This window comes from Callorhinus ursinus, unplaced genomic scaffold (assembly GCF_003265705.2).
Source record: "Callorhinus ursinus isolate GAN/ISIS: 27379988/994484 unplaced genomic scaffold, GSC_fseal_2.0 scaffold21, whole genome shotgun sequence".
NCBI lineage: Eukaryota > Metazoa > Chordata > Mammalia > Carnivora > Otariidae > Callorhinus > Callorhinus ursinus.
In genome coordinates, this window is record NW_027397083.1 from 3,411,223 (window position 1) to 3,423,398 (window position 12,176).

The following is a 12,176-nucleotide window of genomic DNA, read 5'->3' on the forward strand; positions in this document are numbered from 1 at the left end:
GCACTATTAATTCTGAAAAAGAACAATTTTGTAAAAGAAAAGCATGTGAAAATTGTCCACTAATGAAATAAAGGTCCAGTATTGACTATAGCATAACTCATCATATAAAAAATAAATCTATAGTTTCAACAAAGACATTTTATGCCCAAAAGCTACACATCTATTGTCCTAAAAATTTACGAAAATCTTAGAAATCTTTTGTGATCGTTAGAAGTATTTACATCTTAAATGCTTTCTTCATACGCAAGTTCATTAAATCTGAGGAGAAATTCATTACAAATACATAATCCTTTCCTGGATGGAGCAACTCTTCATTGAAAAAAGGTGACACATTTCTCTTCGGCCTCATTTTCTTCTTCTTGTCCACAGCTTTTTCATGGCATTTTTCATCTCTCCGTTTCTCAGAGTATAGATTAGAGGGTTTAACATAGGGGTGATAACTGTGTAAAATACAGTCAAGGATTTATCAATGGGTAAGGTAGAAGGAGGTCTCACATACATAAAAATGCAGGGGACAAAGAAGAGGACCACCACTGTAATGTGAGAGCCACAGGTGGATAAGGCTTTGCGCCTCCCTTCCTGACTATGGGTCTTCAAGGAGTGCAGAATAACCCCATAGGAAATGAGTAAGACTGTAAAGATGACCACACAGATTGCCCCATCATTGGCAACCACAGTGAGGCCAATAACGTAGGTGTCAGTGCAGGCAAGTTTTAATAATGGGTACATGTCACAGATGAAGTGGTCGATGACATTGGGACCACAGAAGGGAAGGTTGTAAACAAAGAGAAGTTGAACTACAGCATGCAAAAAACCTCCAAACCAGGCCAACAGCAGCAACAGAACACATACCCGTTGATTCATGATCGTCAAATAATGCAAGGGTTTGCAGATGGCCACGTAGCGGTCATAGGCCATGACCACCAGAAGTAAAATCTCAGCACCACCAAATAAGTGCCCTATAAAGAGCTGGGACATGCAAGCTTGGAAGGAAATGGTTTTCTCCTCATAGAGTAAGTCTATAATCATATTGGGAGTAACCGTAGTTGAATAAACAGCATCCAAAAATGATAAGTAACCAAGAAAGAAATACATAGGGGCATCCAGGGTTGGGCTGACCACTACAGTCACCACAATGAGTAAGTTGCCCACCATTGTCACAATGTAGATGATCAAGAACACAACAAATAATATTTTCTGACCTTGGAGGCTCTGGGTGAGCCCCAAGAGGACAAACTCAGTCACATTGTTTCTGTGTTCCATATGTCCTTTTGCATGTCCTTATTTCACAGTTCAAGACAAAATTAGCTATAAATATAATGATTACTGGTGTCTTCCTGAAATCTAAAATAATCTGTTTATTCATTTACCTAATAGGCATTATAGTTTCTTATGTTCAAATTCTTTTAGAAATTACAAGAATACAGGCTGATTAAAACATGCTCCCTAACCTCAGCAATCTTGCAGACTAATGGAGATACAAGTCATTAGAGGCATGTGTGAAAAGGAAACATTATTAAGTAAATGGGTTGCTACAACCAATTTTCCATATGGAAGCTAGTAAAATTATACATATGGCGAATTCCTCATACAAAAATTTTTAAATGGATTACAGTTAATGGAAACCTAAAACAAGATTTATATTTACTTCCCAGTTAATAAAAGAGATGACTTTCTAACTTCTAGAATAGAATCCTCTTAACTAATAAGTGAAATCCCAAATTGATATATTTCACAATTTCAAAACATCTTAAGGATTTAAAAAAGATATCATAACATCAATAGATAAAAGTAAATGGGGGAAAAGATTTGCATTTCACAGGACATACACAGAGTTAATATCAAAATAGACACAGAGCTCTAAGCAATTAAATAAAAGATAAATGAACCGATGGCAATGTGAGTAAATCATATAAATAAGCAATTAAAAAGTGGCCAAAACACATATGCTATGATACTGAAACTCACCTGTGAACAGAAACATAGGAACCGAATTAACAGATTGCTTAGGAAAGTGTGACCTGGATTCTTCAAAATCATTCATTCAAGTCTGCGGATGCTACACCATCCTCTAAACTTTCACAGATCAGCAAACAATGCTCAGAGAACATATCAATTGAAACCATCTGTAAAGTTAGAAGTATCTAGCCCATTAAAATATCCCTAAACCTGAAACTAGTTTCTAAAAACACTGATGTTAGAGAAAGTATATTTATCTGTATCTTTATATATGAAAATAGCCAAAATGAGTATTACAGAACTGAGCTAATTCCCATATATTCTAGTAACCATAAAGAATCCCTAATATGGCTGATTATCAGATTCACGCAGGAGAACTTTTAAAAGACTGAATTCCAGCACCACCAACATGTAAAATGTAAAGCCTATCTTGGAATCTTACATCTGATTACACTTCCTGGGTTACCTGCATGCTGAAACACCATTCAATCCAGGGTTGCATTCCCTTCTCCTTTCTCTTTTGTGCGCTGATGCCATCTCTCTGCACACAGACCAAGAAAACACATGCACCATCACTGGACCTTGAACTGTTTCCATGTGAACAATGCTTTCCATGTTTGCAGAAGGTTGTATTCATTTCAGTCTTTCAGAAAAAGGTTACCTCTTAAATTGCTGGGATTTTCAAAATGAGTACAAATGTCTGGTAATCTAAACAAGTCTGAATATTGGCTGTGAACAAAGAGACCCAAAATCTTCATTGATGGCAGAATTTGTCACAATAACAAATGAATGTTAAACCAGCATTTTGAGGTTAAAAAAAAAAAAGGAAAAGGTCAACTGGGCACCTGGGTGGCTCGGTCAGTTAGGTGTCTGCCTTTGGCTCGGGTCATGATCCCAGGGTCCTGGGATCAAGTGCTGCATAGGGCTCCTGGCTCAGAGGGGAGGGATTTTGATTCTCCCTCTGCCTCTGCCCCTTCCCCCTGCTCATGCACTTATTCTCTCTCTCTCTCTCTCTCTCTCTCTCTCTCTCAAATAAATTTAAAAAATCTTTAAAAAGATTTTGTGGGAGAGAAAGTTGGGAATTGTTAAAAAAGTTTACGTGGTTATGTGGTCAGTTTTACTGGTCTGTCTTCACAAAGCATAGTTAAACATTGGATTCCCTGTATGGAGAATAATTTCAGGTACATACTTCATTATGTTCTGAGTCCTTCATTTCAATTCCTCACACCAGTCATTGAACACTGATCCCAACACTCTCCTAGATCAAGACAAAGTGTGTAAACATTTAATCTGCATTTGAAATATGACACAGATTGTTGAGTCATTCAAGTGGTACATCTCCAAGAGTGAGTCTTCCCTAATTAAATTCACTGGGACCTTCATCATAATTTTGAGGGTAGACCTGCATCTCCAGAGATGCCACCAGGAAAATCACTGTACAACAGAACTTGAAGAAACATGTCTTCTGGGGGTTAGAGGGGAGGACATGGAATCCCCAAAGAAAAACTTGAGAGTGAATCACCAAAAGAGAATTGTCCAGTGTGGACAGAAATAAAATATGTAAAAACTCCCTTCTTTCAAGCATGGCTTTCAAAATAGGTAAAGCTATTTCAGTTAGGTTTAAACAATGTCTTTGCACACGGACACCTGAACTGACTTCCAGAACATCATGAAAGCAAATTTCATACAATCCATTTAAACATTGTCTCAAATGTAGATAAGGCAAGATTCTCCCCTAACGAGAAGAGTCTTAAGTTTGTCACATAGGGGCACACAGGCAAGTTGATAGAACCTGTGTTAGTATGGGAGTGGGGAGGGAGAAAATACTATGGGAGGATTCCACTTACCTCAGAGTGCTCAGAGAACATTCACCGAAATAGACACTACACTTGGCCAGAAAACAAGTTGCAAAGCATTTCAAAGGACTTAAATCATACAGAATATATATAATGAAATTCAACATAAATATGTGTTTCCCAATTATTTACAAATTAAATAACATAAATTCAAATTACCATGGATTAAAGAAGAAATATCAGTGAACAGTTTTTATTTATTTTTATTTTTTAAAGATTTTATTTATTTATTTGTCAGAGAGAGAGTGCGCAGCAGGGGGAATGGCAGGCAGAGGGAGAAGTGGCTCCCTGCTGAGCAAGGAGCCCAATGAGGGACTAGATCCCAGGACCCTGAGATCATGACCTGAGCCAAAAGCAGATGCTTAACCAACTGAGCCACCCAGACATCCCAGTGAATAGTTTTTAAAATAAAGTTTCAACAGAAAGATAATGAAAGGGATGTGTGTGTGTGTGTGTGTGTACTGGGTGCAGTTAAAGGAGTGCTTAGAAAGAAATGTATAGCTGTAAATAGAAGTATTAGGAACCAAGAGACATGACATGAAATGAAGTAAGCCTCCATCCTAAGAACATTAGCAGAGGAAAAACAAAATAAACCCTAACAGAACATTGTAGAATGGAAATATTAAATAAAAGACAGAAATCATGGAAAGAGAAACTAATTGAATAGAAATTGGAATACAAAATAGAATAGAGAAAATATGTAAATCCAGAAAGTGGTTCTTTCAAAGATTCATAAAACTGATAAGTTCCTAGCAAAATGTATTAAGAAAAACTAAGAGAAAGAACAAAGGATAAGAATTAAGAATGAAGAGAGCTCCATCACTCCATTCTACCGACCTGAAGATGATAATAAAAGAGCATCATAAATGAATTTATGGTGGCATACATGCCATCTAAGAAAGTGGAGCTCTGTTCCGAAAGATACAGCCTTCTAAAGAGACACAGAAAATTAATTAAAAACTGGAATAATCTGGGGTGCCTGGCTGGCTCAGTCAGTGGAGAATGTGACTCTTGGTCCCGGGGTCATGAGTCCAAGCTTCATGTTAGGTGTAGAGATTACTTAAAAAATAATCATAATATTTTTAAACTGGAATAATCTAATACTGTTAAATAAATAAATTCTTTAAAATCCTTCCTCCAAAACAAAAATTTCCTTCCCATACACCTTTATCAATGATTCCATATAAAAATTAATCAAAACATAGTACCAATCTTACATAAACATGTTCAGAAAAAAGGGGAAATTAAAATACTCCCTGACTAATTTTATGCATCCAGCATAACCCTTACACCAGAATGAAACAAGAGCACCACAAGAACAATAATCAGACCAATCTCTTAAAATTACCCTATTCACAGACAAAATAATTTCATGCCTAGAAAATCTCAAAGAATCTATAAAAACAGTTACTAGAATTAGTGAGTTTAGTAAAGTCATGGGATACATACATGGTAAAAAAAATTAATCATGTATCTATAAACTAACAAAAAACAACTTGAAATTGAAATTTTTAAATGTGCCATTTAAACTAACAATAAAAATCATGAAATCCTTAGGCATAAAATGCATAAATATATGCTGTAATATACTTAAACTACAAAATACTAATGAAAAATGTCAAAGGAAAACTAAATATGTGGAGAGATATACCACAGTCAGAAACTGGAAGGCTCATTACTGCTAAAATTTTAAATCTCTTCAAAATGATCTATAGATTCAATGCAACTCTCAACAAAATCCCACTAAGTTTTCTTGTGTGTGTAAAAAGTTGATTCAAAAATTTATTTATAAAGGTAAAATAACAGGATACCTGTGTGGCTCACTTGGTTAAGCATCTGCCTTCGGCTCAGGTCACGATCCCAAGGTCCTGGGATAAAGCCCCACGTCAGGCTCCCTGCTCAGCGGGAAGCCTGCTTCTCCCTCTGCCTGCCACTCCCCCTGCTTGTACTCTCTCTCCCTCTCTCTCTCTCTCTCACACACACACACACACACAAATAAATAAGTAAATAAAATATTTTTTAAGAAAGAAATGTAAAATAATAGAATAGCCAAATTTAATTGATTAAACCTAAAACTATAAAATTTCTCTAATGAGAACATCAGAGATCTTTGTGACCTTGAATTAGGCAAAGATTGCCTAGGTATAACAATAAAAGCATAATCAATTAAAAAATGATATATTGAACTCCATAACTGAAATTCTGCCCTTTAAAGGATATTTTAAACAAAATGAAAAGATAAGACACAGACTGCAAGAAAATATTTGCAAATTATATATCTGATAAAGTACTTGTTTTCAAAATACATAAAGAACTCTTAATTTTCAATAATAATAAACAACTCAGCATACAATGGTCAAAGGAACTGAACAAACATTTCACCAGAGAAGATACATAAATGGCAAAAAAGCACATGAGAATTGTTCAACATCATTAGCTATTTGGGAAATGCAAATGAAAACTACAACAAGATATCACTACTGACCTACTCAAAGGGCAAAATTAAAAACTTGACAATACCAATTTCTGACAGAGATAGAGAAAACCTAGAAATGTCATTTGCTGCTAGTAATATGCTATACTTTGGAAACAGTTTAAATAAAAGTGTTTTATGAAATCATACACCTACCATAAAAATCCATCTCTTCCACTCCTAAGAATTTATCCAATTGTAATGGGAGTTTATATTCATGCAAAAACCTATACATGAATATTTATAGTAGTTTCACTCATTATTTCAAATATCTAAAAATAATCAAAATATCTCTTGATTGAAAAAGGGATAAATAAACCTCTCATATATCCATAGGGTGGAATAGTATTCAGCAATAAAAATGAATGAACTACTGATACACAATATGCATAAGTCTCAAATGCATAAGGCTCAAGAAGCCAGATTTAAAATACTACATAGTGGACATGATCTTATATATAAATAACCCTAAAGTCTCCACCAAAAACTGTTAGAATTAATTAAAAAAAAAACTCAACAAATTTGCAAAATACAAATTCAACATACAAAAACCATTTGTATTTATACGTATTAACAATAAACTATCCAAAAAAGAGATTAAGAAAATAATCTCATTTACAATGCCATCAAAAAGAATAAAATACTTAGGAATAATTTTAACCAAGGAAGTAAAAGATTTGCACCCATAAAATTATGACACTGATGAAAGAAATTAAAGATATGAATAAAGGGAAAGATATCCTGTGTTCATGGACTGAAAGAATAAAGTTGTTAAAATTTCCATACTATCCAAAGTAATCTACAGATTCAATACAATCCCTATCAAAGCTCCAATGGCATTGAAAAAAGATAATAAAATTCATAAGGAACCAACAAAAGACCCTAAATAGCCAAAACAATCTTGAAAAAGAACAAAGCTAGCAACATCACAAAATACATTACAAAATTAGAGTAATAAAAAGAGTATGATTCTGACATAAAAACAGGTATGCAGACCAATGGAATAGAATAGAAATAATCCCGTGCATATGTAGTCAATTTATCTCTGAAAAGAGGGCCAAGAACATGCTATGGAGAAAGGAAAGTCACTTTGTTGTGCTAGGAAAACTGGATATTAATAAGCAAAAGAATGGAATTGGACCTGAGCTACTGGGGAGCTGTTTGCATTCCTCAAAATTCATATTTTCAAACCCTAATGTCTGATGTAATGGTATTAGGAGGTGTGCCTTTGGAAGGCAGAGCCCTCATGAATGAAATGAATGCCCTGATAAAAGAAGCATATTGGTGAGGACGTAAAAAAGTTGAAACCCTGTCTCTTGTTGGTGGGAAGGTAAACTGGGGTGACCACTATGAAAAACAGTATGAAAATTCCTAAAATAGTTAAGAGTAAAACTATCCTATGATACAGCAATCCTACATCTAGGTATATGTCCAAAGGAAATGATATCAGTACTTTTAAGAGATAACTGCACCCCTATGTTCATTGAAGTATTATTCACAATAGCCAAGATACAAAAACAACCTGTCTACTGATGATGAATGGACAAAGAAATGGGACATGTATAAACAATGGAATATTATTCAGCTATAAAAAAGAAAATTCTGCTTTTTGAGACATGGATGAACCTGGAGGACATTAAGTGAAATAAGCCAGATACAGAAAGGCAAATGATCTCACTTATATGAGGAAGCCAAAAAAAATTCAACTTCATAGATGCAGAGAAGAGAATGATGATTGCCAGGGAGTGGAGGTTGGGGAAATGTTCAAAAACTACAAACTTTCAGTTATAAGATGAATAAGTTCTGGGGCACCTGAGTGGCTCAGTCAGTTAAGCATCTGCCTTCGGCTCAGGTCATAATCCCAGAGTCCTGGAATCAAGCCCCACATAGGGCTCCCTACTCAGTGTGAAGTCTGCTTCTCCCTCTCCTTCTCCCTCTGCCCCTACCCCCTGTTTGTGCTCTCTCTCTCTCTCTCTCTCTCGTGCTTGCTATCTCAAATATATAAATATTTTTTTAAAAGATGAATTAAGTTCTAAGGATCTAATATACAGCATGGGGGCTCTACTTAATAATACTGTATTGTTTACTTGCAATTTGCTAAGAGTACATTTTAAGTGATCTTACCATAAAGAAAAAAATTATATGAGGTAATCGATGTTCTCATTAGCTTGATTTTGGTAACCACTTCACAATGAATATATTTATCAAATCATCACATATTACATCTTAAATATATACAATTTCAATTAGTTAATTATACCTCAATAAAGCTAGAATAAAAAAGAATTTTATACTGTATGATTCAATTTATATGACATTCTGGAAAAGATAGAATGCTAGGAATAGAAATGGATCAGCATTTGTCAGCACTTAAGAGTCTAGGGTAGAAGGGGACTACAGTGATGCATGGGGAATTATTTTTTGGTGATGAAACTTAAATTAGCTGTGATGGTGGTTATATAACTATATGTATTTGTCAAAACATGCAGAACTTAGACTAAAAAGGATGAATGATATACTGTGAAGATTATATCTTATTTAAAAGTGGAAAAAGGCAGATTTTCTACATTGAAACAACAGACACTTGGAAAGTAGAAGATAAGATTCTATTTGCAAAACAACATAAAATAAATTTACTCAAAAAGACAAATTTACGTCTATATGAACTTCAAAGAAAGCTTGTTAGGTGAAAAGACCTACCCAATTTTTGGAAAAGAATTCTCAATTCTCTAAAGATATTAACTCTTTCTAAATCAAATCATACAGAAAATATTAACTAAACATAGTTTTTACTAGAGTAGCCTATTAAAATTTTATTTTCAAACATAAATATGAAAGAATAGACATGGTTCTAATAAGGAATAGTAAGGAGTACTAGGCTTATCAGATACAAAGTGTCTTATAAATTAACTGTAATTACCCTATGCCTTAAATGGCACATGAGTAAAAAATAAATAAATGGAAAACAACAGAGTCCTGAATTTGATCCAAGCATATGCCATATTTTAGAATACAAACTTAGGATATCAAAGCAGTGGGGAAAAATAATTATACATCTCTACAAATGCCCACCTAGAAAAATAAATAAAATTTAATCCCTAATTAAGTCTTTACATCAGTAGATGGATCAAAAATTTAACATAAAATATAAAACCACAAAACAATTAAACATTGGAAAGCATGTGGAAGAATATTTTTTAACATTGAAATAGGGAAGTCTTTCTGAGCAAGATACAAAAGTCAAAGAAAGTATTAATAGATTTGATTATGCATATGTAAAAACATTTCTACATGGCCAAAAATATTCTGCACAATATAAGAACATCCAAACTAGATCATAGGCTAGAAAAATAATACTTACCCAATGGTGAAAGGGATAATGTCTTTACTGCGCAATTAAATCATAAAAATTCATACGGAGAAGATCAGCAATCAAACAAAACAGGTAAAATTCAATAATAGATAATTCACAAAAGACAAATACAAATCATTTTAAATATGTGAATCAAATTCAATTATATTTATTGAATTTCAATTAAAGTAAACAAATGAAATACAATTTCTTTAACATTCAGATTCTCAAACACCACAAATATTCAGCAAGAACTGGTTGTTGAGAATGTGCACAAACTAAGGGAAGTAGCATAGTTTGGTACAAACTTGTGGACGGCATTTGGGCAATAACTATGAACATCAACAATTTTAAATATACCTACCAATTGATCGAACAATTGCACTGCTAAAAACTCATATTTAGAAAATTTCAAAAAGGTTTCACTGCAGAGCTATTTATCATAGAAAAGGATTCAGGAAAAGATGACAAAGACTAGAAACACTAATTTAACTACATCTTTATAAAGAAGTTTTAGGCAGTAGGAGGAACCTAAGAATGAGTTACATCTATAGACTGGATATGGAAAGATCTTCAGGAGGCTGAGTAGTAAATGCAAAAATTATACACAGACACAAAGGCAAAAACACATACATGAAAATATGATTTTATTAGCAAAGATTATTCATTGAACAATCTTAGAAACAATACAATCTTAGTATAATGATGCATATAGAAGAACAGGGAGACTCTGGTGAGGAACAGGTAGGATGTTCATTCCACACCATTTCTACTTTGTAAGGATTCTATTTTTAATATTTATTATTATCTACTTCATGCTCAAATATATCTTAAAAAGTAAAATGTTAACACAAAAAATTTCATATGAAAAGAAACTAAATATAGGAGTCTATATAGCAAGAAATATTTTAACAATGAAAAGAGTGAAGATAAAAGACAAGAAACTGACCAGAAATAAAAGTATGAATGAGACTAGAAGTAAATGTAATTTACAAAAGTAAATGCAGCAATTAATTATGAATTAGTGTAACTCTATAAATATTTCATTGACTGTTTCACTGCATATTATTTATTGACTCTGACTATAAATGCATTTACAGAAAAATGGACTTTAACATTTGAGGAGATTGGCACTCATGTTAAATTGCTTCCTTCAAGACAGATGATGCACTCATTTACTACTTCATGTGACATTTCTTCTCCAGAGCTTCTTCATAGCTTTTGTAATCTCAGAATTTCTCAGAGTGTAGATCAGTGGGTTTAGCATGGAGGTTATGACTGTATAAAACACACTCAATGATTTGTCAATAGGAAAGGTCTTAGCAGGTCTTGCATACATGAAAATACATGGAACAAAGAAGAAGACCACCACAGTGATGTGCGAACCACAGGTCTGGAGGGCTTTCCACCTCCCTTATGGACTAAGGTTCTTTAGAGAGTGCAGGATGACACCATATGAGATGAGCAAGGGCACATACACAAAACTGCAGATCAGTCCTCCATTGGCTGCAACTAAGGGGCCAGTGACATACGTGTCAGTACAGACCAGTTTCAGTAAAGGGTACATGTCACAGAAAAAATGATCAATGACATTGGGACCACAGAATGGGAGCCCATATATAGTGCTAACTTGAATTACTAAATGCAGAAAACCTCCAACCCAGGATACTCCCAGCAGCACAACACACACCCACTTCCTCATGATCACCAAATAATGCAAGGGTTTGCAGATGGCCACATAGGGGTCATAGGCCATCACCCAGCAGAAGAAAGACCTCAGATCCGCCAAAAAGGTGATCTATAAAGAGCTGAGTCACACAAGAATGGAAGGATATGTTATTTTCCCCAAACAACAAGTCTGAAATCAATCTGGGACAAATGCAAGAGGAACAAGTGACATCCATAAAAGATAGTGGGCAACAAGTACATAGGCGAGCCCAGGGTCTTACTGACAGCTATAGTCACCACAATGAGCAGGTTGCCCACCACAGTCAAAATATAGAAGAGCAAGAACATAACAAAAAGGACCTTCTGTTCCTTTTTGGATCCTGGGTGAGGCCCAAGAGGACAAAGTAAGTTACATTGTTTCTTGGGTCCATCTAGTCCGGATAGGAGTGACTTCTCATATTAGAACCAGGTTTCCTACAAAACAGGGGAGAAAACCTTTAAATGCATTATAAGATTAATTTTTTATTGATTCATTCAATTAAAAGATTGTGGAAGGAGTACCTGTGTGTGTCACAGATGTTGCGATTTCCGAGTTGAACAAGTCATGGTTTCCCACACTCAGTGACAGCATACATAATAATCCCTATGTAAGTGCCAATATAAATAAGTGCTGTATAAGTGCCAATATAAAGATAGTCACACAACGCAAAGGTCAGGGGTAGGAATATATCAACCAAACAGCAATCAAAGAAGGCTTCCCAGAGGAAGCAATCCTTCCTGAGTTTTAAAGGAGAAGTGGAAGAACAAGAGGCCTAGGGCATTCCATGCAAGGGTGCACAGTTTATAAAGTCACAAAAGTGAAATACTT

At 34.6% G+C, this 12,176-nt stretch overlaps 1 protein-coding gene and 1 pseudogene across 1 annotated transcript; both read right to left on the reverse strand.

Moving 5' to 3' along the window:
• Nucleotides 1-345: 345 nt before the first annotated feature.
• Nucleotides 346-1,263, reverse strand: LOC112829508 (olfactory receptor 4A15-like). Its single transcript, XM_025879138.2, has one exon. The coding sequence runs from the start codon at nt 1,261-1,263 to the stop codon at nt 346-348; it is 918 nt and encodes a 305-aa protein (XP_025734923.1).
• Nucleotides 1,264-10,618: 9,355 nt separating this feature from the next.
• Nucleotides 10,619-11,739, reverse strand: LOC112829755 (olfactory receptor 4A47-like; annotated as a pseudogene).
• Between the last annotated feature and the right edge of the window lie 437 nt (nt 11,740-12,176).